At 42.0% G+C, this 23245-nt stretch overlaps 4 protein-coding genes and 1 long non-coding RNA gene across 9 annotated transcripts; 2 read left to right on the top strand and 3 right to left on the bottom strand.

Moving 5' to 3' along the window:
* Positions 1–484: 484 nt before the first annotated feature.
* LOC125984604 (sentrin-specific protease 5) lies at positions 485–5231 on the bottom strand. Of its 4 annotated transcripts, none has more exons than XM_049746613.2 (10): positions 5169–5231; positions 3000–3626; positions 2614–2719; positions 2345–2489; positions 2204–2251; positions 1978–2055; positions 1740–1877; positions 1571–1654; positions 1447–1497; positions 485–1360 (listed from the first exon to the last, which is right to left on the bottom strand). In XM_049746613.2, exons 2-10 carry the CDS (start codon positions 3574–3576, stop codon positions 1247–1249), a joined length of 1341 nt encoding a protein of 446 aa, XP_049602570.1. In that variant the 5' UTR covers positions 3577–3626; positions 5169–5231; the 3' UTR covers positions 485–1246. The 4 variants fall into 4 exon arrangements, with proteins under 4 accessions (XP_049602570.1, XP_049602567.1, XP_049602568.1 ...); XM_049746610.2 differs by having other exon boundaries at positions 5023–5214; XM_049746611.2 differs by lacking the exon at positions 5169–5231 and adding an exon at positions 4594–4841.
* A 1300-nt stretch (positions 5232–6531) lies between these two features.
* On the top strand, positions 6532–9378 carry ahsg2 (alpha-2-HS-glycoprotein 2). Its single transcript, XM_049746622.2, has 7 exons — positions 6532–6792; positions 7161–7271; positions 7367–7448; positions 8129–8283; positions 8451–8546; positions 8691–8762; positions 8875–9378. Exons 1-7 carry the CDS (start codon positions 6595–6597, stop codon positions 9229–9231), a joined length of 1071 nt encoding a protein of 356 aa, XP_049602579.1. The 5' UTR covers positions 6532–6594; the 3' UTR covers positions 9232–9378.
* Positions 9379–9685: 307 nt separating this feature from the next.
* On the bottom strand, positions 9686–15686 carry LOC125984583 (uncharacterized protein C6orf132 homolog). Its single transcript, XM_049746558.2, has 7 exons — positions 15334–15686; positions 14915–15091; positions 14683–14801; positions 14231–14396; positions 13868–13983; positions 9833–13786; positions 9686–9760 (listed from the first exon to the last, which is right to left on the bottom strand). The coding sequence occupies exons 1-6, from the start codon at positions 15590–15592 to the stop codon at positions 9848–9850; spliced, it is 4776 nt and encodes a 1591-aa protein (XP_049602515.1). The 5' UTR covers positions 15593–15686; the 3' UTR covers positions 9686–9760; positions 9833–9847.
* Positions 15687–17136: 1450 nt separating this feature from the next.
* On the top strand, positions 17137–17539 carry LOC125984618 (uncharacterized). The gene is made up of 2 exons (XR_007487008.2): positions 17137–17272; positions 17334–17539. It is a non-coding gene; the product is annotated as an uncharacterized lncRNA (long non-coding RNA).
* Positions 17540–18308: 769 nt separating this feature from the next.
* pfn2a (profilin 2a) lies at positions 18309–22158 on the bottom strand. Of its 2 annotated transcripts, XM_049746634.1 has the most exons (4): positions 21809–22158; positions 20177–20369; positions 19055–19172; positions 18309–18834 (listed from the first exon to the last, which is right to left on the bottom strand). In XM_049746634.1, the coding sequence occupies exons 1-3, from the start codon at positions 21935–21937 to the stop codon at positions 19075–19077; spliced, it is 420 nt and encodes a 139-aa protein (XP_049602591.1). In that variant the 5' UTR covers positions 21938–22158; the 3' UTR covers positions 18309–18834; positions 19055–19074. The 2 variants fall into 2 exon arrangements, with proteins under 2 accessions (XP_049602591.1, XP_049602590.1); XM_049746633.1 differs by lacking the exon at positions 19055–19172 and having other exon boundaries at positions 21809–22146.
* Positions 22159–23245: the final 1087 nt, after the last annotated feature.

The raw sequence follows: 23245 nt of genomic DNA, 5'->3' as shown, positions 1-23245 counted from the left end.
TTAAATATTACATAGTGGCCATGTTAACACTGTTGATGTTATGAACCTGTAGACGTGACACAAACTATTACATTCTGAAAGATATTGTAAATGATAAGAGCAAAATTCACTTGTTTTAAGTTTGAATAATAACAGACAACATTGCATTACTTATAACTCCTGTTTAAAATGTCCATCCATCCATCCATCCATGGATTTTGACAAATAAATTTGCCCCAAAAGTGCGACTTATACTCCGGTGCAACTTATAATTGTGCATTTTATGGCTGGTGCGACTTATACTCCGGTGCGACTTATAGTCCGAAAATTACAAAATGTCCGAAAAACCGATTGGCCCCCGGGCCCCTTTCACTTTATCAAATCTGGCCCTCCTTGCAAAAGGTTTGGACACCCCTGGACTGTAAACTAAAGAACATGCTAGATTGCATCCCTTGCACAGTGTACATGACTGACAGACCAAAAAAAAAAAAAAAAAAATCAAATAAACTATGTAAATGTCTTTTCATTTCTATGAAATTGTGTAACACTTGACCAAGAAAAAAATCAAATACTTCAGATTCCACTTTTACATCCATACAACAAAACACTCAGCTTCTATTGCAATATGCCATAAACAAAACAAGAAGTAGGCCCCTATCCACTGAGCGACAAGAAATGTTCTTGTTAGCAACAAGAAACCGTTCTGTGGAACTGACGTGTACCCAACGTTTGCTGCTTTTGAAAAGACCAACAACTGAGTTACAAAGGACACAAAAACAGAATACAAGAATCAACTCCACAAATATAGGAACAAAATCTTCAATGTTAAGCAGTCGTTCGTATATTAAGGCTCACTTGGTCAAGTCAAACAGGAAAAGGACATCATGCTATTTCAAGCAAGCGGTCATAGTCAGGCCCAGATTTCACATTTCTAAAAGGCAGCCTTGCCTTGCCTTGCCTTGCCTTGCCTTGCCTTGCCTTGCCTTGGTTATTACATCGTAAGACAAGACGCGTTTGAGGCGACACAGCTGCAACTGCAACGATGATTTTGTAATTCTTATTTGATTTCATATCGGGATGAATCTAAAACTATGCATGAGCTCTTCTATAACTCTTTCAGTCTCTCGTTCACATCTTGTGAAGCCGCTCTTACTAAACTCTTGAACATTTGCACAATCAAGTTGAACGTTTCAATAAATAATAAAGGGCAAATAAAGTTCCCTTTTCATCCATCCTGAAATTTCATCCGTTTTCTGTGAGCAGTTTGTCATTGTTCTTTAAGGTTACATTCACAAAGCTCCTTGTAGATCCGCTTGCGTATCCTAGGTATGTTTTTCTGTGAAAAGTGGAGTGGCTGAGCCAAGGCAAGGCATCTGGAATACTGAGAAGGACAAAAACATAAAAAGAATTTGGGATTGAATCATCTGGGCTGATATTGGTCAAGCGTACGAGACTGGGGGAAAGTACCTCCAAGACAAAAACACCGCAGTCATTCTCGTTGGTTTGCTGTGGCACATTCTGGAGAAGAAAACAGACATAGGTAGCCTGTAGGTAGAATTTTCTGCCCCGTTTTGTTCCGCTTATCGCATACCTCTTCTAGTGACACGGTCCAACCGTTTATGAAAGACGCGCGTCGCTTCTCTCTGGCTTCTACCATCAAGTAGTTCAGGATGTTCTGTGGTCAACAAAAATACATTCAGTAATGTCCAGTTGGGATACCGGCCGGCCAAACCAATCGCAACAAAGAATTTGGACTGTACCTGCACGACGTCGAGCGGTTCGTTCCCTTGAGAGTCAAACAGACGGATCTTCTTTCTCACGACATCTGTGGCTACCAGACACCAGTGAACCTCCAGATGGATGGGCATCAACAGGAGACTCTTGGAGAACAAATCAACCTGCAGATTTAGGCAGAAATAGCAAAGCAAACTATGAGGAATTCATTCAAATATAAATGTAAGCAATTTATTTTTAAGGCTTTGTAGAATGAAGAAGCACCTTCTTTGTCCATCTCTTAACACCGCAATAACCCTTGGTCATGAGCTGTCGGTGGAAGAAACTGTTGAAAAAATGGACCTGGAAAGAAGAAAAAAAAACAAGACTCATCTCTAATGCCCGGATATTTTGCATGACGAGCCATCAATGACGAGCCATCAATGACCAGCCATCAATGACCAGCCATCAATGGCAGTGAATAAGAACAAAGTTAATGATCCTTGATTACCTTGTGTTGAGCAGCCTCCATAATCAATTCCCCATACATGTTTATGACCTACAGGAGGAGAAAGAAAAACAAAAGACGGTGCATGTTCCAAGAATTGCTCTGCTCAGTAAAGTGAAATTTGAGATGCTAAGCGCATGAAACCTGGTCATTGAGCCAGTTCTGATAGGCCAGCGTGGTCAAATCATCCAGTGTCAGGGTGTGCTTCTTAAAGACCACTCGGAAGGAGGGAATGGGTTTCCACATTTGAGACATTTTGCACTTTACAACTTCATAGATGGATTTTCTCCTGCAAAAAAAACAACAACAATTAGGCATGTTTCAAATTGAATGAACAAACAATAACGTAATTGTGGATCTGTGCGTCATTAAAAGAAAGTATTTTATTTGCTTGCTTGCTTTCAGATATTCACCTGTCATTGAAATCGGTGTTAAACATCCTCTTCAGGTGTCTCAGCACGTCACGTTTTTGCAGTGGGATGAACGTTCCATACATTGTGAAGAATTCGTCAAGAAATTCTAGAGATCACAAACACAGGCAATGCAAATATATACTCAACATTTTGGGGCTTTGGGTGAAGCAAAATTGCAAAAATATCATTTGTATAGGTGACCTTCTCTGAACTACTGAACTTCACAGGTGCAACGAGGAATAATTGTCAATTTTGGCTATGTGAAGCCCTTTGAGACTGTCTGTGATTTAGGGCTATACAAATAAACTTGACTTGACTTGACTTAACTGTTTGTTTTCAAACTTAAATGCAGCACACAGCTGGAAAATGAAAACAACGATGAATACCATGGATACTGTCTGTCAGTTCTGTGAGGCCAACTTCACTTTGAGGAGGTACTTTGCGCTTGCTGAAAATTTTGGTGTCGGCATTTGGAAGTAGTTCCTGAAGGGCAGCAGCGCATTGCGTTGATTGCTCATCAACAAGCTTCGGACAACAACCACAGTTTCTTTGTTTCTTGAGATGACAATCCAATCCAGTGAGTGTTATTTTGGAGGGGACAGCAAATTCAAACTCTGCAACACTTTCTGGTTCCATGCTTGTGGTTTGGACGATGGATGTTGGTGAAAAATGCGTTGCTTTACTGGCACATTTGGGATCTGGATCAGGAGTGGCTGTCTTAACTTGCGATTGTTCTGTAACTGGTGGAGGATACATGTGAAAGTGTCTTTTACTTTTCAGTGATTGGGCCTTGATGCTGAGGCATGATCTGGTACGCCATATTGGCACCAATTTTCTGCCTCCAATTAAATTCCAAAAGTACTTCTCTCTCCGTTTCCGCCACATCCACAGCTGCAATTTACAATACAAACGTCTCTTAGCTCGCTTGGAGAGATGTGAGACGACGCCCTTGATTGAAGACATCGATTCCTCGCTTTCTGCTCAAGGTAGTCCAGCTTCCTTATCCGGAACACCTGGAAGAGTTGGAGAGTGTTACCGGAGGAAGAGTTAGACTAGAGTGAACCTCCATTTATCATGGGGTATGCTCAAGTAACATTTACTACAAAGTTCCTTCTTGACTGAAAACAAAACGTGAGAAAAGCCATTACTTAAGGAAAATGCTGCACTCCGCACCAGTCTAACGGGGATTGGTTGTACGGATAGAAGGGTGAGGGATGTAAGGGCATCTTTTTTTTCATAGTTTGGGTGTCCTTATAATAAGGAGCGACTTATGTGTTTTTTCCAAACGAACCGATAAACGAACCGCAAAGTAGCAAGGGATTACTGTAATTGGAATTTCAAGTGACGTCAGCAGCGCAGCGCAACGCGGCGTGGCGCGGCGGTTGCTTACAAAAAGGACAAAGATTGATCACGGGATGACGAAGGGCCCCACGTACTACCGGCATCATTAGCGGCTTGGTTTCTAAGTGACAACGGAGGATGAAGAGTTTGAAGGGTTTAAGGATTTGGAGTGACACAGAAGGTTTGAAAAACTATTATGGCTTTTACGCACGCCCGGTCCTACTCTACGAAGCCGTCTTTCACCTCCGTGGATAGAAGTCGGGGACCGGCGCTCGGCCGGGTGGCTGTCCGGGGACGGCGGATGGGGCTCGGTCGTGGCTTTTACGCACGCCCGGTCCTATTCTACGGAGCTCTCTTCCACCTCCGTGGCTGGAAGTCTACGCCGCCACACGCCTGGAAGTTTGTTTTGTTAAATAACGAGCCGTTTACCAAACCCACGTCTTTCCTTGTACTTTGTGAACGCTACAATATAGTTACGTGTACATACTAGATCTGTGGAATAACAACGCGGCTGACGTCAGGGCGCACGCGCGGTGTTGTTGACATAGGACGAGGAATTTGATCGATGGATTTAAGGATTTAGAGTGCACAGATGGTTTGAGAATACTATTGCTTATATAATAGTTACACGTGTCTAACCTTTAGGACAATGTAGTATTGCTCCAAATGTTCGTTTACATTCCTTTAGAAGTCCGTTTTCGCGTCTTAGCATGATCGCGAATTAGCATCTTTCTGCTAACTCGTTAGCCTGCCCAGTACTTCTTGTTGGTGATCGTACTTCGCGGATTTCACTTATCGCGGGTGGTTTTTGAAAGCAATTATCCGCGATATACGAGGGATAACTGTATATCACATTTCCGTGATCAAGATACGTAACCCCCAGTTGCTCCTGACGCTGCACCCTCAGTACGTGAATGGAAGACAGGGTAGAAGCCCATTTATGAATACAAGTGAAACAATTGACAAGAGGTCATTATAGTAGAGTGCCGTTTAGACTCACTAATAATACGTCTGCGAACGTATGCAGAGTAAAGTGAAAAGAACATAAAACAAACTACAACAACGTACCATCAGTCGTAATAGATGTATTGCAGACGTTTCCCCGGCGATTACGTTTAACTTAACGGTATTTCCTAAATTAGAATAGGCACTCTAACTTCTCGACAACAACATAAAAGCAAGAAATGACTGCTTTTCTGTGTGTTCTAATGTACCATGCTGCGCGCGGACATCGGGTGTCGCATTTTGATGACGTTTGGATGCAAGTTGTCCAATAATATTTGGGCAAGAAGACCAACCGGTAGTACTAGAAAGAAGATGGCAAGATGCCTACGAGGCGGCCATATTAGACAGGGCCAACGTTCCCAGCAAAGACCGGATTCATGACACCGTCGGAATACAAATGGTTTTCTTTGAATTCCACATCTTCTATGAAATTCGGATTGTGACACACTAATAGCAGAGCACCACAGTTCGCGCTCAGCAAAGTCAATAACACCGGAATGACCTTGAATAAACCAACAAATCCTCATTGTTGTTTGCTCAGTTCACGGACTCCCTGTTAAATGTATAGAACCAAAGTCCAAGTTTTAGTTCTACCAGACGACGAATTATTATTCAGTGGTTGCTTGAAAACGGGCAAAATCGGATCACTTTTAAACCATACAGCCATTCATTGTCGTCCAGTTTCGTCATCTTTATTGTGCAAAATAAGATATATTTGATTAGAAAAGTCTTACAACATACAATAAAGTGAAAAATTCAGTACAATTACTGAAATAATGATGATCTCATCTCAGTTCAACTCCGTTACATATTACACAGTGAAGCAAGTTGCTCAATCGATGCCCTTTCCTGTCCTCAAATAAGCACCCTTGACAAACATCCTTTTTATTGAGCAAGCCACTGATAACTGAGGCACCTTGCTCAGAATCTGTCCTCAGTGGGTGCACTGTAAACATCATCCATTCATACTTTTACATTCAGCAGACGTTTCGGGTCATTGCCGACGCCATGTTTATTCAATACAGAAACATCTATCTATCATCATCATCATCATCAAAGGGCTGTTCTAAAAATCGCTCAGTTGTGATGGGAGATTGATTTAAGAGTGAATATTTGAAAATACAAACACTCGGAGTGTTGACTATCATTGCTAGAAAAAAAATACTACGCTACTTTAAAAATGACACAATAGTGCTTGGTTTTATTCAAGTATTTTAGGAGAAAGAGTCTGCACCGTCTGTGATCGACTGAGAAATGAACTCATCAAAACATGTGTTCTCGTCATTTAAGTCATTTTGCTTGCACGGTTGACAGTTAGGGCAAGCTGAAAGTTACCACAACAAATATACTTACTATCTTGAGCCCTGTTCTATAAAATTGGCACCGAACATAAGTAAATGAATGAATGAAAACTTGTGGCAAAGTCCCTGACTTTTTTTTTTTTTGGTTGGTACTATTGATCTTAGCTTTCAGCATGCAGTTCCACCCACCCACACGTGACATGATAGCAAGGACAGTACTTGTTTAACTTGGCTCTTTTCCCATTTAAAGTACTATATATATACACCAAAGCCTGCATGTGGTCTCTCTTTTCCTCCTCATCCTTTCTGATATTCTATCTCTTCCTGCAAAGAAATGAATCGACTTAGTATCACGGTGGTCCTGGGACTACTGGCACTCGGGTGCGCTCAGCTCAGTGTACGCCAGCCCGAGTGTGACTCTCCTGAGGCGGAAGAAGCCGCACTTGCGGCTCAGGAATACCTCAATGGCCAGCACACTCATGGCTACAAGTATGCACTCAACAGGATTGAAGATATCAAGATCCTCACTAAGGTGAGTTGGGGACACATATGAAACCGCAATTGATATGTAGGCAAAAAGTTTTGTTTCAATACTGAGGATAAGTGATTGAAAATAATAAGTTAGGGTCACACAAGATTAAAGAAAAATAAATAAAATAAATTAAAACTGTCAATATCGAAGTTTCCACTGACAAAACAAATAAAAACCAGATATGTCATATCTTATAACAATTAAATGTAGTCAAAAATTTAAATGTAAAAAAATCTGTGACTAATTTACACTTATTTAACACAAAATAAAATCAGTGTTTGCAAACCCCTGGTGTCGCCAGAATGATCATTTTTATGGGTTTTTTTTTTTTTTTAATGAATAAAAATAGAATGTTTCCTATGTGACAGGTCGATGAAGATGACATCTATGTTGTTGAAGTGGACCTTCTGGAGACGTACTGTCACGTGTTGGACCCCACTCCTGTTGCTAACTGTACAGTCCGACCCAAAAGACTCACTGTGAGTAAAAACCAAATGTTTTCTTGAGCAATAGTAACAATTATTCTGCAATACTATCAAGGTTTCGTACTTATTTAAAATATGTCTCAAATCAGGCTGTAGAAGGTGACTGTGATGTGGTTCTGAAAAGGGTTGGAGGAGTGCTGACCGTCACAGCCTTCAAGTGTAAGACGGAAGGTAAAATATGAAACGGTGTGTGTGTGCATGTGTGTGTGTGTCTCAATCAAATTGGAAAATACAACAGAAATCTGAAAATTGAGAGGCGGCAGAAGTACTCACAATGTAAGAAAAAACAAGTACAATTAAGTGTGTGTGTGTGTCTCAATCAAATTGGAAAATACAACAGAAATCTGAAAATTGAGAGGCGGCAAAAGTACTCACAATGTAAGAAAAAACAAGTACAATTAAGTGTGTGTGTGTCTCAATCAAACTGGAAAATACAACAGAAATCTGAAAATTGAGAGGCGGCAAAAGTACTCACAATGTAAGAAAAAACAAGTACAATTAAGTGTGTGTGTGTCTCAATCAAATTGGAAAATACAACAGAAATCTGAAAATTGAGAGGCGGCAAAAGTACTCACAATGTAAGAAAAAACAAGTACAATTAAAGCTAGCTAGCTTTATTGATCTGTTAATTTATTTGATGGACTGCATCTTGTCTTGGCATTAAGCAAAGGTAACAATGCAACAGCTGCAAGCCTAATTTTCGAGGAATTGTTCACAATCTGCCAAACTAAAAAAAATGAAAAGGCCAAGTCACGGCTCATACCTTGTCAGTATCGTCACCTTTAGGGTACGGTACGTTGGTCTATGACAACATTCAGTTGACTATTATTTTTTTCATTTACGGTGTTTAGAATCAACAGAGGATCTCTGTTTGGGCTGTCCTGCTCTCCTTCCACTGAACGACACCGGAGCACTCAACTTTGTGCACACTTCTCTGGCAACCTTCAACAACAACACAGTCAACCAAACATTTTCTCTGCTTGAGGTTGGAAGGCTGTCGACACAGGTGGGTTCCCAAAATTAGTTTTACATCTGGAGGTTTGACTTTGGAGGACAACCTGTTGGGACTTAAAGCATTGAAATCATCGTTTCAGATTCTCTCTGGCGGACCACACTATCTGGCAGAGTATGTGATCGCTGAGACTAACTGCACTAATGAAATCATTGTTTTAGATTCTCTCTGGCGGACCACGCTATCTGGCAGAGTACGTGATCGCTGAGGCTAACTGCACTAACGACGTCTGCGTGCCGCTGAACGATGTTACGGCTGTAAGTACTTTATCGCCAGTCTTATTTGCGGGCCGGGCCACGCAATAGTTGGGGAAAGCGGATACAAGATAGCTAAAAAAAAAAAAAGAAGAATTCCCCAATAAGCCACTAAATGTGCACGATTTTTCCACCTGATTCTCTCAGAGTCGCGGTATTTGCACTGCCCATGACCTGGGAGCTGCTCACACAGTTGACTGCAAGATGTTTGCCATTCTGGTGAGTTATACAGTGGTCTTGTCTAAACCAAGTTGACAGCAACACTACTCAAATAGTTAGGAATGCTGGGCTTTCGGATGACCCTGAAATGCTGCTGGTGCATGTTCTTCAGGCGCCTCCTCAAGACGCCAACAGCACAGGGCTTTCTCGCACATTGCCAACGGTCCACGTGCACACCCAAAACATGACCAGAAAGCATGGTCTGAGACACCACAAGCTGACTTCTCTCCACGACCCGCACGTTACCGGCCTTCTATCTTCCGAGTCGGCGTCAGAATCTGCTGAAGTGGTGTCGGTAGCCACCCCTGCAGCGTTGAACGCTACAGCCGCAGTTCCAACTGCTGACACGTCATCTGCTTCGGTCAGCGCTGAGGTTCCCCTCGCGGTGGTTAAGAGAGACACATCTGCCACAGCTACAGACCCAGTTCCCCTGATGCCACGGTGCCCTGGGAAAGTCCGATTCTTTTGAGCATATGAGAATAAGCGGTATTACTTCTAAAAGGCTCCAACTATAGGTAACTGCTATGTTTCCATGTTTTTTGTCTACATGGCATTTAACCCCCACTACTCCTTGGCTCCAAGTGTCAAACTTATTGTAATAAAAAGTTTTATGAAATCTTGTCGTGTTTGAGACTCATCTCAAAATGTTTTCACTTGTATTCAAGTTGCATGCATACCTACGTATACTAAACTACCAGTCGTTGAAAACATTTGGAGATGTGACAAGTTCACAATTAACAGTCCATATAAAACAAACCAATTGCCCAGAGGAAGCAAGTCAAATTGATCCGTATTTACCTTGAAAATCGAATTTGACACTTACTTTTGCCACGCGCATTTGAAAAGCGACCTGTTCTATCGACTCCAAGATAGGCAGACTTGGTACCCTTTTCAACTTTCATTGATGGCAAAAGACGTAAAGGTAAAGTCGAAAGTTTATTTGCAATTCAGGCACGTCATCTTAGCTTGTGACCCTCTTTTACTGCGACGGTCCAATCCTGAAAGAAAGAAAGAAAGAAGATGGATCGGTATGAAGATCAGGAGAGAAAATGACATCTAAAATCATTTACCATCCCTGTTGAACTTCATTCTTTTGATTCAGGAACGCGTGGTGGATTTGCTTCATTCTTATACCCGATTAGTCCATCATGCTGAGGTTTTGAATCCCAGGTGTTAACATGTTGAAGATGCAGAGGGCTCACATGACCCACTGGGATATTTTGGTCAAGAACCCTGAAATTAGTTGACGCCATAGAGCCTTTGGGTTCTTTACCCGGTGGACCACGCTGTAGAAGTATATATCCTCTTGGTTTGGAAGAATGGCCAGTCTGATCACGTTTTGAGGATAGTTTGGGCTTATTCCGATGTGATGAATGCTGCAAGTTCTGAGTTGTTGCTTCAGCATCATTAAGCATGGAGTAGTGGAAAAAAGGGCTGAGCTCCTCCTGGACCCCAAGATGGGAAATAGGAGATCCAAGGGAGAATGTCCCAGGTGCTCGCATATGATTTGGGTTCTGCTGCTGAAGATCATGAGAGACAGAAGACTTTGCATTCTGACCAGGCTGATCATTGAAGACCGCAAATTGGCCATTAGGATTTTTGGGCTGCTTATTTTGTGCCTCTTGACTTACAGGGGTATACAATGGACTGTGAATCCTGAAGGGCATAACTTGAGGGGAAAACTGGCTTGGTAACTTTGGACTACTCTCAAACGGCAGCTCGGTATACCATGAATGATGTTTCGGAGCCAAATGAGGACGGATTTGTCTTTTAGGAGTTCCTACCCTGTCTGCGATACTTTCTGATAATGAAGCAGAACGGCCACCTTGTTGGGGGTGATAAGGCCGATTATTTGGAATAGAATCTGTGGGGTTTCTCCGATTATAGTTTTCTTCATCTAGTTTTTGAGCAGGCAACGTATGACTTGTGCGACTTCCAGGTCTATAATAGGCCATGGAAGCGACAAATGGAAATTCTTGCGAGACTACACGTGCCACTTCGCCATATTGTTCAGGAGACGAGAGATAGAGATGCTGATGGAAAGTAATTTGTGGGCAACAATTTGAAAAACCAACAGCGCATAATTTGATGCAATCATTTGTTGAACCATGGGGCACTACAGCACTATTAGTGGACTGTGGTTCCTTGGCTGAGGGTAATGTTACAGAGTGCAGCCATTGTGGATAAGGCATGTCATCATCTGGAGGTCGGATGGGTTCAGCTTTTTCAACTTTAGGCTTTTGATTGGGACTTTTATGTATTGCACCGACTGGTCTTATGGGTGTTTGCGATTCCAGAGGCCAATAAACATTGCCAGGTACCTCAGGTTTCGGTGGAGCAGGTGGGTTCTTGATAACTGCGCCATTATCAAATGGATAGACTGGGTTAGATGGTGGTTGCACATGAACCGAGATTTCTGGCTGCTGTTTGGAGTCTGTGGGCTGTGGGAAAGGTATTGGCTTTTTGGGCAATTCTGGGACAGGCATAGGGTAAACCAGGTAGGTATTGTATGGCTGCTGGACTGGACTTTGAGGAAATTCAGGTGGTTGAGGGGCCTTGGGAGGCTTGACAGATAATTTGTTTCCATGCCAGAAGTGGTTGAATGGCTGCTTCACAGGGCCCAGTGGAGCCTCAGACTCTTGCGGCTTCCATAGCCATGGACGCAGCATTGCTCTTTCGGCTGGTTCTTTGGAACTGGGACTAGGGTAAAGTGGAAATGCAGTTGGAGCAGATAACCGCAATTGTCCTTGAGGGACTCCGAGCTCTAGCGGTTTGAATGGCCACGGATATGGCTTTTGGTGTTCGGCTGAGTCTTTGGAACTAGGCCTTGGATCAAGTGGAAGTGGGTATGGATTAGATGGCGGCTTGACATGCCCGTGTGGATCCTCAGGCTGTTGTGGCTTGATAAGCCATGGATTTGGCATAGGATTATTGGCTTGTTCTTTAGGACCTGGCTTTAGGTAAAAACTATACTGGTATTGATTGCTTGCCGGCTTCACTGGTCCAGGAGGCATTGGCAATTTTTGTGGCTTGAATGGCCATAGTTGCAGCATTGGCCTCTTAGCGGATACTTTGGGACTGGGCAGAGGATAAAGTGGATAGGGGTATGCGTTGGTTGAAGGCTCCACTTTATTTGGAGGGCCCTCAGGCTCTTGTAGAGTAGGCTTTGGCTTTTGGGTGGGTTTTTGAGGACTGAACATAGGATTAAGCGGATAGGGGTACGGAGCAATTGGCTGTTCCACGTGACCTGAAGGGACTCCAGGTATTTGTCTATTGGGCATTGGTTTATTGGTGGGTTCTTTCGGACTGGGCATAGAGTATAGTGGATTGGAGTATGGATCAATTGACTGCTCCACAACACCTGGAATGACTTTAGGGTTTTTCGGATTAGGCATTGGCATTTTGGTTGCGTCTTCAGGGTTGGGTGTAGGGTAAAGTGGATAGGGATCAACTGGCTCATCTACATCACCTGGAGTGACCTCAGTCTTTTGTGGATTAGGCATTGGCCTTTTGGTAGTTTCTTCAGGACTGGGCATGGGGTAAAGTGGATAGGGGTATGGCTTAATTGGCTCATCCACCTGACCTGGCGTCACCTCAGGCTTTTGTGAATTAGGCATTGGCTTTTTGGTGGGTTTGTTAGGACTGGGCATGGGGTAAAAGGGATAAAGGTATGGATCAATTGGCTTATCTAACGCACCTGGAGTCACCATAGGCTTTTGTGGACTAGGCATTGGCCTTTTGGTGGACTCCATGGGGTATACTAGATAAGGGTATGGATTGGGTGGGTGGTGATGCACTGGACTGGAAAGGACTTTGGGGTTTTGTGGATCAAGAATGGGTTTTTTGACAGAGTCTTTAGTATTAGGCAAAGAAGAAAAAGGATATGGGTATGGGTGGCTATACTGATAGGCTGGCTCCTGCACTTTAACTGGAGGGATCACAATTTTAGAATCTTTAATTGTTTTTTTAGGATTTGGCATGGGATAAAGCGGATAGGTGAATAGATATTTTTGCTGCTGTATTTGTATTGGAGGGTCTTCAGGCTGTTGTGGAGCTGGCATGGGCTTGTCATTTGGTTTAAGACCAAATCCTGGCATGAGGTTTGAAGGATAAGTGGTGACTGGCTGGGGAACATTACCTGGTAGTTTCTCAGGTTCTTGTGGTTGGGGAGGCCGTCGTTCGTTTTCAGGGTCAGGGAAAAATGAATAGAGGTTAGGATACAGTGGTTGACCAGAGCTAACCGGTCGTGCCTCTGGGTTGTGTGCTTGTGGAAGCTGTGGAGAAGATGTAGGCTTGACATCAGGTCTTCGTAGCGGGTATAATGGATATTTAGGCGAGGCTGGCTTTGCACCTTGACTTGGTGGCACCGGATATTGCTGTGAAACTTGAACAACCTTAGTATCTTTTATTGGTTTGTTTTCAAAGAGTGGGTTTGGCAAGAATGGATAATATGGTTTCTTGAAGGGACCGGAAGGAACTTTGGGCGATTGTGGCTTGGAGGAGTCACGAGAAGGAACAGTCTTTGAACCTTCACTTGGTTTATTTTCAGACTCCAGATTTGGTAAGAAGGGATAATGTAGCTTCTCCACATGACCTGGAGGTACTTCAGTTTTATGTGGAGCAACTGTGGGCATTTGTACAGGGTCTATGACAGGGCCAGGTGTCGGGTTAAGTGGATAGGGGAAGAGATGAAACGGAGTTTCAGGTGTTGGTGGTTGAAAAGACTGTGGAGGAGGTTTGGGCTTGTCTGGTTTATTTTCAGGCGGTACAGGAAGGAGATGGTTCACTGGCTGCTCTGCGTGACCAGGAGAGGATCCCATTTGGATTGGATTTCCAACAGGCCCAGGGTTGTGTGGAACCGGTTTGTAGTGACTTGAAAGTGGATAATAGAACGAATGTGAGGGATGCAAGCCTATGTTTGGGGATTCTAATGACTTTGTTGGTTCAGATAGACTCTGAGCCATTGATGGACATGAAATCTTGGTGGCTCCTTCACCGGCCAATTCAACAGAGTACATTCCATTCTGAAATGAAAGGTGTCAGTCATTCATATTCTTTAAACAAAACTTAAGTTGCAACAACAACAACGTCGTCGTCGTCTTTACCTTCTTCTCCACACAGGCACCATAGTGGACAGACAGGACCACACCTTTGGCATTATCCACGACACCGATCCCGCATTTATGTAATGTAGCATTTAGCGGCTCCCATTTGCCATTCACTGTTGAGAATTACAATGCAATCAGTTAAAAAAGTCCATTTTTATTCCAGTTTAGTGTACTCTGTCCTCAAACTGGAGTATCCAGTCACCCAAGGGGCTGTGGACCATAACTTAGGTCTGCAAAATGATTCAATATTTTACAGCATATAATTCAACTACACATACCACCCTAGACCTAAAATATGTCTAAATGAACAATAAGAGCTCCCAGAATGGAAGAAGCTATTTTAAGTTCCTGAATACTCACCATTTATTTGAATTTTAGAGAGTGGGATGATCCATTCAGTTTTCACAATCATGCCTTCTGTATGACATGTGACCATTGGTGACCTGGATGAAGACGGTCGCATCAGGGGGCATGACATCGTCACCGGTAAGCCCCACCAAAGTAACGGTAGTACATAAGAATCCTCCTAGAAACAATTTATTGCCACGGTGACATTGCCATTTACATGGGCATCATTTGATTCATTGGAAATCTAAAAGACTGCCTTATCGCCTGTTTATTTGTAAACTTAAGAAATGCTGCAGTTTTAAATGGAAATGATTTCATTTAGAGTACTTCAATTGATCAAATCAAAAAACTGTTCAGATTTTTGACCGACGTGCGTTGTACTGACTTTTCCAAACAAAATTTGTTGCAAGGTGCTTGTGAAAACTTGCCAAGCCAAGCAACAAAAGTTGGCAGACTTGTCTTACCTCCAGGGCAACGAAACAACCATTATAAGGAGCAACCAAAACCATATCTTTTGGTGTCGACTTGATGGTGTAACCGCAGCTTTGCGGGAGCTTGGAGAGAGGCAACGGAGACAGATGACCTGGGACACGATTTCAATTGAACAGGTCATTCATTTACAATGCATGGAAGTGAGAAATTGGATCATTTTGTATTCGAGATACCAAGAGATTAATTACCAAGGTACAAACATACCTCTATCCACTAAAATCAGAGATCCAGGAGCGGACGAAATATCTTGGACTTGAAGTTTCATCGAGTCTGTTGTACATTCCACCTTTGGATCCATTTTAATGAGCTGATCCGTCACTGCTGTGCCTGCTTCTGAAAATCGGTCAACCTCCATATTGGGTCGCCCGTAAACGTCCCAACCTTTGTTGGGGGGAGGGGGGTCCAATTCATATGCAAATAAATATTTAAAACATACAGCAACGTACATAAGATACAATTCACCATTTTAAAAGTCACTTCCATCATTGGTGACTTTAGTGTCATTTTATCTCCACCTTGAAGCAAACTTTCCAGTGACAAGAATATTCTATGCACCTGCACATGACATTCGGATGACTGCATATGCTCACAATAATGTTTTGTAAAATCAGGGAAATACATACCCATATCCGCTTGGTAATTGGAATCAGCATTGATCATCTGACTTGTGGCTTTGTTAGGGGGGTCAGCTTGCTGAAAGATCAACAGCCTTCCACTGTAGGAACCATCATTTCTGTTTGGAGTCACTGGAGACTTGTGTCGGAATTTAACGGATGTCTTCAACCTTGCAAGTTGGGAGCACTGGCAAAATGTACCGGCAGCAAGCAGAAAAAGTCCAAAATACAATAAAATCAGAGAGCCCCCTGGCTCTCGACACGCCATCGGAACGAAAAAAGAAGGCACTGCATACAGAGAAAGTCGAGTTCTACTGCGCTGACCACTCACTCAAGGGACAGTCGGCTGGCTGCACAGGTAGGATTAATGAGGAAACAGAGAGACACGCCGCACCAGGTATTATCAATCAGGTGTTTAATTGTGGGTGTGGCTTCACACATTTCCTATTGGCTTGCAAAACCTGTTCACTAGGAGGGACAAAAAATGAGAAACACAGTGGGTGGCAGGCAGGCAGGCCATGTATTTAGTATGCGTATTTGGCTTATGTGGCATGAAAAAGTCAAACAGCACACACATAACTGAACATCATTCTACTGCGGTACAAATATATTTATCTAATAACATTACAAAACAAAAGAAATCTCAGAGATTTCTTTTAGTATGCAAGCAGATCTTTACACATTGTTTTGCTATCGTCGAGTTTTCCCATCAGTTGAAAAATGATTATATCGAGGGCCAGTGAGTGAAATTTGATTTGATTATTGAAACGTTACTTTAATATTGTGAATTTTATTGCTAATCATGTGTAAAACCACACCATTTATTAAAATAAGGTAGCAATATGGAGGATGTCCATTTTTGCCAATAAGATACAGAAAAAAAAACATTTGATTGGTTGAAGAATATAGTTGCATGGATACGTTTGATATATATTTCGATATATATGTTTGCTTAAGCTGTCCACTCAGTCGTAGGTCCAAGTTGATTATTACATTTGTTGCTCAATGATTAATTCAAAACATGTGTAGTTGTCAATGTCACGAAAGACACAAAGACATTTTTCTCTCTCTCGTTTAATTCTGTACATATTCCACAAAGTCTGGAGATAACTGATGCCAAAATGTCCCTTCGGAAAGTGCCATTAAAAGAAGTTATATCTTGCCAGGGCAGCAGGTAAAAATCCAACTAGTAGCAACACATGAGGTTGATTTTTATGGCACTGAATACACAATTCTCGGAAGTTTATCACAAGACGACTTACAAATGTTCTTATTCCAACCAACACCACTTTCAATAAGTTTAGTGTACACAGCATTATTTTTATTCATTTTGTTTTTTAGCTATAATACTTCTAAGTACCATACGATGACAATTTGTGAATACATCTTGGATGACTAAAGCACAATGCAAATAATGTCAGAAGTTGACACCCTTGGTTTACAGTCAGTATGCATTCATGTAGTTTCAGTAGTTAATGAAGTTAGTGGAAAAAAAAAAAAAATCAACATCAAAGTCTATTAGTATTGACAAATTTAGTGTCCAAGTCTTAAACAAAAAAAAAAAAAAAAAGGAGACGTTACGATTTTACAACTTTCCGAAGCCGCCTAAGCTTTTATTTATTACAGTCAACGGGTAATGCCAACAATCATCTATCAGAATGGAGGTGGACATCCTTGTACATCAATGATTGGTCCAAGGTGGGAAGAAATGGGGAAGGAGGACGAGAACGGGGTGGTAATTAACAGCCAATTGGACAAATTGCAGGGGCTGATTGATAAATGCGAGCTGAGCTGTCTGTCTGTCGCAGAGGTGGAATGACCACAGACGACAGAATGTGTGTGAGGAAAGCCGTTTGAGCATTTATTCAATCTACTTGAAAGCCAACTTGAGGTCCGTGTACTAGCACCGTTTGAGCATTTATTCAATCTACTTGAAAGCCAACTTGAGGTCCGTCCGTGTACTAGCACCGTTTGAGCATTTATTCAATCTACTTGAAAGCCAACTTGAGGTCCGTGTACGAGCATGCGTTGTCCTTGTCCTCACTAGTAGGACAATTCAATGCACTATTGGACGACTAGTAGAACCATCGAGTCTTCCTACTCATGTTCATTCCACAGCTTGTGAGACTTCTGGCCCTCGAGTGTGATCTTGGGCTGGATGTCAACGTTGGAAAAATGCTTAAATGGCTTCATCTGACTCTGGGCAAAGACTTCACTAGTACATCTGACTCTGGGCAAAGACCTCACTAGTATATGGACCTCTTAAAAGAGAACATCAAACGAGTCAATGAACTCGTCCGCTAACTAGTCGACTGGCTGACTGGTAAATCACTAGTAAGACAATTCATTGCGCACACTCGCATAACAACTGACTTGCTATTAACCATTATTTTTCCACTATCGCAATACATTTCTCCAGAATCGTATGACAATACTTGTGGGCATTTCGGTTCTACAAGTATGATGCATAACGTTCCAAGTGCGTGTGATACATGCCTTCTATTCGGATCTAGTCATGTTGCTACTGTAGCAAAGTAGATTACAAGGAGTAAGATGTAATTATATACGAGTAGGTCAACACGAGACTACTGGGGACAGAAAAAAAAAAAAAAAGATATCCTTGACAGTCATCTTTACGTCCGTGTACACGCATGCACTCTGTCCTCGAGCGAGTCCACGGCTCCATTGACCTTGCACTAGATACCAAGAATGCCAAGTCAAAACTCAATCATCAAATCAAGGATATGAAATAAAGGCTCAGACAGCTCTCCGCAAGAATGTGTCGGAAGTATCACAACAACGCTGTCCTTAGACTACGCTCGAACAAGAACGAGCACATCTTTTCAAGATCACATTGACCAGGTACGTGACATGGCATCCAGGTACATGACATGGACATGTGATGGCAGGTCCAAAAAACAAAACGAGGGCAGGGGGGTGGTACAGGGGCACGTGGCAAATTTATACACAGATACAAGCTTAAGTCAGCGTAAACTGTTTTTATTGGAGGCAGGTAAGAAGATACTTTGGCTGGGAGACGGGTGAAGGAAGGGCCAAGAGAACGATAATAAAAGCAAATATGCATGCAACAATGCAGACATGCTGATGAATTGAACGGGGAAATGCCTTTATCTCTTTTTAAACCAGCTACTAGCAAAGCAGATGTCATACAAGGCAAATCCCATTTTTATTACACTTTGTGGTGGTTTTGTTTGTACACTCCTTTGGTTTATAAACATTGAAACAATTTCAGTGACCATGCCATTACTGTCGTGTCAAAAAAATGTTTATACGATTAGGATGGAGAAAAAAAATGGGGCTGTGTATAAAACAGAAGGGGATGAACAAAACATTGCCCTTTAATCCTGGAAGTATGTAGTGAGCTGTTAAGGTTGATGGATGGTGAGGTTGCTTAATATCCAACCTTCCTCAGGTATTCCGCCATTTCATGTGCTTTCTTGTTAAGATTTCCACCATGGATCGCCTCCTTTCCCATGACTATAACCAATACTGGGGCACATAGGGGGGAGGGGGGGGGAGAAAAAAAAAACAGAGAGAAAATGAACAAAACCGAACTGTCCCCGCCCCCACGTGACTGAGGGGGAGGTCCAGATGTCACGATCTTACCACTCTTCAATGCTATAAAGGTTTCCATGACATTTGACAGCTTGCAGGTGAAATCTTAACAGCAATATTTATTTTCTCTTCTTTATGTCCCTCAAATTTTTACCTAAATGAGCCTGGGAAACATTAAAAGCCCGAATCCCGCAAGTATTTTGCCATTGAGTAAGCCTTCTTATTCAATCCGCCTCCATGGACCCCTTCTTTCCCCATTACAAGAACCAAAACTGAAAGAGAAGAGATAGAAAAGGGGGTGGGGTTAAGGAAAAAGGTAAGAAACCAAGAAAAGCATCCCAAAGTTAAGTACTTTCATGACAAGCATGAAGATATGTTGAAGTAACGTTTGCAAGCCGTATCCTGTACCTCGACTGCGAGTGCATTACTGAGATTGTTGCCAAAGCGAATGTTTTCTTAGGTAAACAAAATGTACTAATTTTCCTGATTGTTTATGTGCGTGGGGGTGGGGGGTAGGGGGGCATGGCTAAAATTGGAACCAGATAGACGCTTGTGTATCAAGCACAAGTGCTTTGGGCTCATAGTACCAGTTATCTGCGTTCGTCCGGGCCCTAACCTCCAAAAATGGAACTATTTGGGTTTAAAACAAAAAAATAATGCATGGCACATCTCTGGAGTCTTTTGCAATTTTCTTTATCTAATTCCCTCACACATTCACTCACAAGCAAAAGACTTATCAACTTAAAATGTGGCTGGGGTTTGAATTAATTTAAACAAAAGCTTTAATGCTGCTTATTCTTACTGAGCCAGGTATTTAAACAAGGCGTCCACCTCTAAAAGAGGAATCATAAAAACTAGAACTAAAAAACTGTTTAGGCAATAGGAACTTTATTCCTTTATTATAAAAAAAATTCGATACAGCATCGTAGAACTGAAAAGGGGAGAAAAAAGGCTGAAAGGGGGAGAAAAAAGGCTGAAAAGGTAAACGTGTTGATGATTGTGTTGACTTTCCCCACAACGTTTGGACATAGAAAGTTGATATGAGGGAAAGGCTGAAGCACCCCAGACATGGAAAAGGCCAAAAAGAGGAAATGTTTGGGACAAAACCTACATGAGGTTTAATGAGGGAAGCTGAAATGATTTTGAAAAAACCTTAAGTAGCACCTACACTCCTTTCAATGGTGAAATTCAGGAGCCGGTTTCACAAATCTCCACAATGCAAATGAAATCCTTACGTAGCAAATATTACCTTCTGATAGTAAGACTCTCGATTTACCTTGTCCGGCTCGTCCCACAGAGATGTTGTATGTGGGTTCTCCTCCTTGGCTCTTTGTCCTCATGTCCATTGTCCAGTCGCCCTCGTCCTGCAGGCTGTCTCTGAGCACCGAACACTTTTTTGAGCCCAGGGTCAGACCGCAGGTGTAGAAGGTCTCTCTGTCTTTACCTACCAGAACGTCAATTTCTTGGGACTGAAAAACAACAAAAATCATACAAACACAGAAATAAATAACATCAGAGCAATTCCAAACACTTCATTACATCACCAATGAAGGACCGCCCATTATTATTGTCAGATGCATTTATTTGAAATCCAAATCTGATCTGCCTTCAATATTCAGCACGAGCCAGACGTTACCCTGAAAAGGTACATTTTCACTTTATATGGATTACGAATGCCTTTGCGCATGGTGTTATTTCCATTGTGGCTAATACGGCAACTGTCAACATCCCATGTGGGTGCCAGGTGATAGATAAAGCCTTCACAGGGTTGACAAGAATTGATGACTCGCTTGACTGTAGCCTGATTAGTTAACACAAAATGCAGTAGTTAAATGAGTATCATGTCATATAAAGGGCCAGATTTATGAACAAAATACAAACTAGTCAAGTGATTCATAAAGAGCTCTCTTTTTCTGGGATTTTGGTGAAAATGTGTGAATGCTGGTCATGTTATACTTTAGTTCATTCATTTGAAAATGTCGTGGAATATGTGGGGTAATGAAAAACGTGCACATTTGGAGAATGATGTCAAATACATGTCATGAATATGCCCAACACTTTCAATCTGGAATGTTAAGAGTTGTTATTTTCGAATGTCCCGCATATTGTAAATACATGTACGTTGGTCTGTGCTTTGACATGCACGCAACGTAAGCAAAATACGCATATTCAGAAATGTAACTAGCAATTGAGTCGTGAAATGTAACTAGCAATTGAGTCGTGAAATGTAACAAGCAATTGAGTCGTGAAATGTGGCATGTGGATCGACCCAGCCACCTATGTACAATATCAATGATGCCACATAATCAAAGCAATTAGAAAGGACGGATCGCTCCTTTCCATCGATAACCGCAACACCAGCACATCGGCACAATAACAATAAAGCTACTCTTAAATATGTATATATATATATATTTTTTTTAATGACAGATTGATCAAAAGTCTGCCAGTATAAGCTTTTGTGTGTGCGCGTCCACAGGTAACCAACCGGCAGATCGGCGGCTTAACGTTAGCTAATCATCATTGCCACGGCACACAAAGAATGCCCCTATTACTTCAAAGCCGAACCCGATTTCCTTGATAGTTTGAAAAAAATAAAGCATAAGAGGTGATTTATTGTTGCCTAAAATGGACCTTGGCTGTGAAGGAGAGATTTTGTGGAGGGGTCCACGCCCGTTTCCAATGTGCCTCGCCGTACACGAGGCGGCTAAATAATCCTGCGGCGTTTCCCTAGCCAGGAAAGGCCAGCGATGCGTTAGCTTACCATAGCCGCTAGTTGGTTAGTCATTTGCATAGATAACGGATTTTTTTTCCGAGCTCCCCGTCCGTACTTTGCCTGGCAAGCCACTCGCTGAGATTCTTAATCAACACTTTCCACCTACCTTCCGCTTCGATTTCATATTCTTACCGTGATATTGTTGAAAGTCCCACCGTCATGTGCTGCCCAAACGTATTTGGCGTCCAAATAGCCAACAATGGCGCTGTCCTGACAGCTGCCATCGGCCATCAGGTTTTCTACGTAGTTTTGCCAAGACATGTTCAAGAAAGACAAAGCAGGGGTACAAAATGGCTAAGGAGGAGTGAGAGAGCGACCAAGGCCGAAAAGAGAGAGATTCGGGAGCCTCGGATACAAGCCACCAATACTCGGACGCGCTGGGGCGGCAAAGAAAGCCGGGGCTCGAGTGTGGGTGCGAATGCGGCTGCGGCTGCGGCTGGGTGTAGTCCGGATTTCAGATCACTCCGCACAATGAGCCTCCACCACCGCCACCGGCGTTATGATGGCAGCAGGCGGCGGAAGAAAGAAAGAAGAGAGAAGGAAAGAAGATGAGGAAAGGAAGAGGGAATTAGCCAAACGTCTGGGGAGAATACTGGTTTAGGGTGCACAAAAACGCTGCTCGTTTATTGTGCAAATGATGAAGTTTTCTTATTATCCGTTGGCTAATTTTCGCCTTTATGCCAACTTTTCACCTCAATCAGGACATCGGGGGACTATTTTGCCCAGATTGCTTTTTTGCTCCACAAATTCACATTCTACAGGATCAATTCATTAAAATTTCGAAGCTTTCGGTTCAAACAGGACATATAGGGAACTATTTTTTTCTATATTCTCGAAGTCACATATTTGTAATCCATATTTTCCATGACACTATTTACAATTAATGCATACATTTTACATGTAACCACAGATTTCTACCCCCCCCCATTTTTAATGTTATCATACTCAATTTGGACTATTATTATTTATTACTGTAGCAGCAGTGTGCATTGTGCTAGTAAATAACTAGATGATGCCGTGTCATGCAGTGTATGGAATATCTTTGGGTACTGTGGCTAAATATTAGAAATATGCCAGTCAGTGAAATGCAATGTAGCTAAACAATCAAAATACAAAAAATATTTTAACTCATAGTTCTCATTATAACTTAGCATTACCTAAATATCGAATTACATTATTATTATTATTATTATTATTATTATTAGTAGTAGTAGTAGTATTATATTGACTATCACGTGCTTTTTTAAGAGTTTGATTTCCTCCTTTGCTTCACTACCTAAAAATATATTGAATATATGGTTTTATTTCTAGAGGCTTCAGAGAATAATGAAAGAAGAAAAATGTCAGTAACGTTTTTTAAATCAAAATACTTTATGTATTTTACAATTTCTCAAGTTCATAAAATATCTTTAACCACTTGGGGCAGTATAGGGCTTATGCGAGTACCGCAGACAACGCCATAAAGTCAAGTATGGGCACCCTCGCTCATTTCAACATGAAATATAAAAATTAATTCATGATAAAAACATGCATAGCAAACTACGGTTTGGTTGTGTCTCTCGAGTAAAT

Source organism: Syngnathus scovelli, chromosome 17, assembly GCF_024217435.2.
Source record: "Syngnathus scovelli strain Florida chromosome 17, RoL_Ssco_1.2, whole genome shotgun sequence".
Classification (NCBI taxonomy): Eukaryota; Metazoa; Chordata; class Actinopteri; order Syngnathiformes; family Syngnathidae; genus Syngnathus; species Syngnathus scovelli.
Note: the sequence above shows the minus strand (reverse complement) of the source record. Positions and strands in the feature narration are given on the sequence as shown.

What these genes read in the sequence shown, in the direction of transcription:
- LOC125984604 (XM_049746613.2), bottom strand. Translation starts at nt 3,576, where the DNA reads ATGTCTTCAATCAAGGGCGTCGTCTCACATCTCTCCAAGCGAGCTAAG. An exon ending in ACTGACAGACAGTATCCATG is followed by an intron (nt 2,720 to 2,999) that starts GTATTCATCGTT and finishes TGTGATCTCTAG; the next exon opens with AATTTCTTGACGAATTCTTC. An exon ending in AACCGCTCGACGTCGTGCAG is followed by an intron (nt 1,655 to 1,739) that starts GTACAGTCCAAA and finishes TGTTGACCACAG; the next exon opens with AACATCCTGAACTACTTGAT.
- LOC125984583 (XM_049746558.2), bottom strand. Translation starts at nt 15,592, where the DNA reads ATGGCGTGTCGAGAGCCAGGGGGCTCTCTGATTTTATTGTATTTTGGA. An exon ending in CTCTAAAATTCAAATAAATG is followed by an intron (nt 13,984 to 14,230) that starts GTGAGTATTCAG and finishes AATTCTCAACAG; the next exon opens with TGAATGGCAAATGGGAGCCG. An exon ending in GTGCCTGTGTGGAGAAGAAG is followed by an intron (nt 13,787 to 13,867) that starts GTAAAGACGACG and finishes CTTTCATTTCAG; the next exon opens with AATGGAATGTACTCTGTTGA.
- pfn2a (XM_049746634.1), bottom strand. Translation starts at nt 21,937, where the DNA reads ATGTCTTGGCAAAACTACGTAGAAAACCTGATGGCCGATGGCAGCTGT. An exon ending in GGACTTTCAACAATATCACG is followed by an intron (nt 20,370 to 21,808) that starts GTAAGAATATGA and finishes GTTGTTTTTCAG; the next exon opens with TCCCAAGAAATTGACGTTCT. An exon ending in TGTGGGACGAGCCGGACAAG is followed by an intron (nt 19,173 to 20,176) that starts GTAAATCGAGAG and finishes CTTCTCTTTCAG; the next exon opens with TTTTGGTTCTTGTAATGGGG.
- ahsg2 (XM_049746622.2), top strand. Translation starts at nt 6,595, where the DNA reads ATGAATCGACTTAGTATCACGGTGGTCCTGGGACTACTGGCACTCGGG. An exon ending in TCCGACCCAAAAGACTCACT is followed by an intron (nt 7,272 to 7,366) that starts GTGAGTAAAAAC and finishes GTCTCAAATCAG; the next exon opens with GCTGTAGAAGGTGACTGTGA. An exon ending in CGCTGAACGATGTTACGGCT is followed by an intron (nt 8,547 to 8,690) that starts GTAAGTACTTTA and finishes TGATTCTCTCAG; the next exon opens with AGTCGCGGTATTTGCACTGC.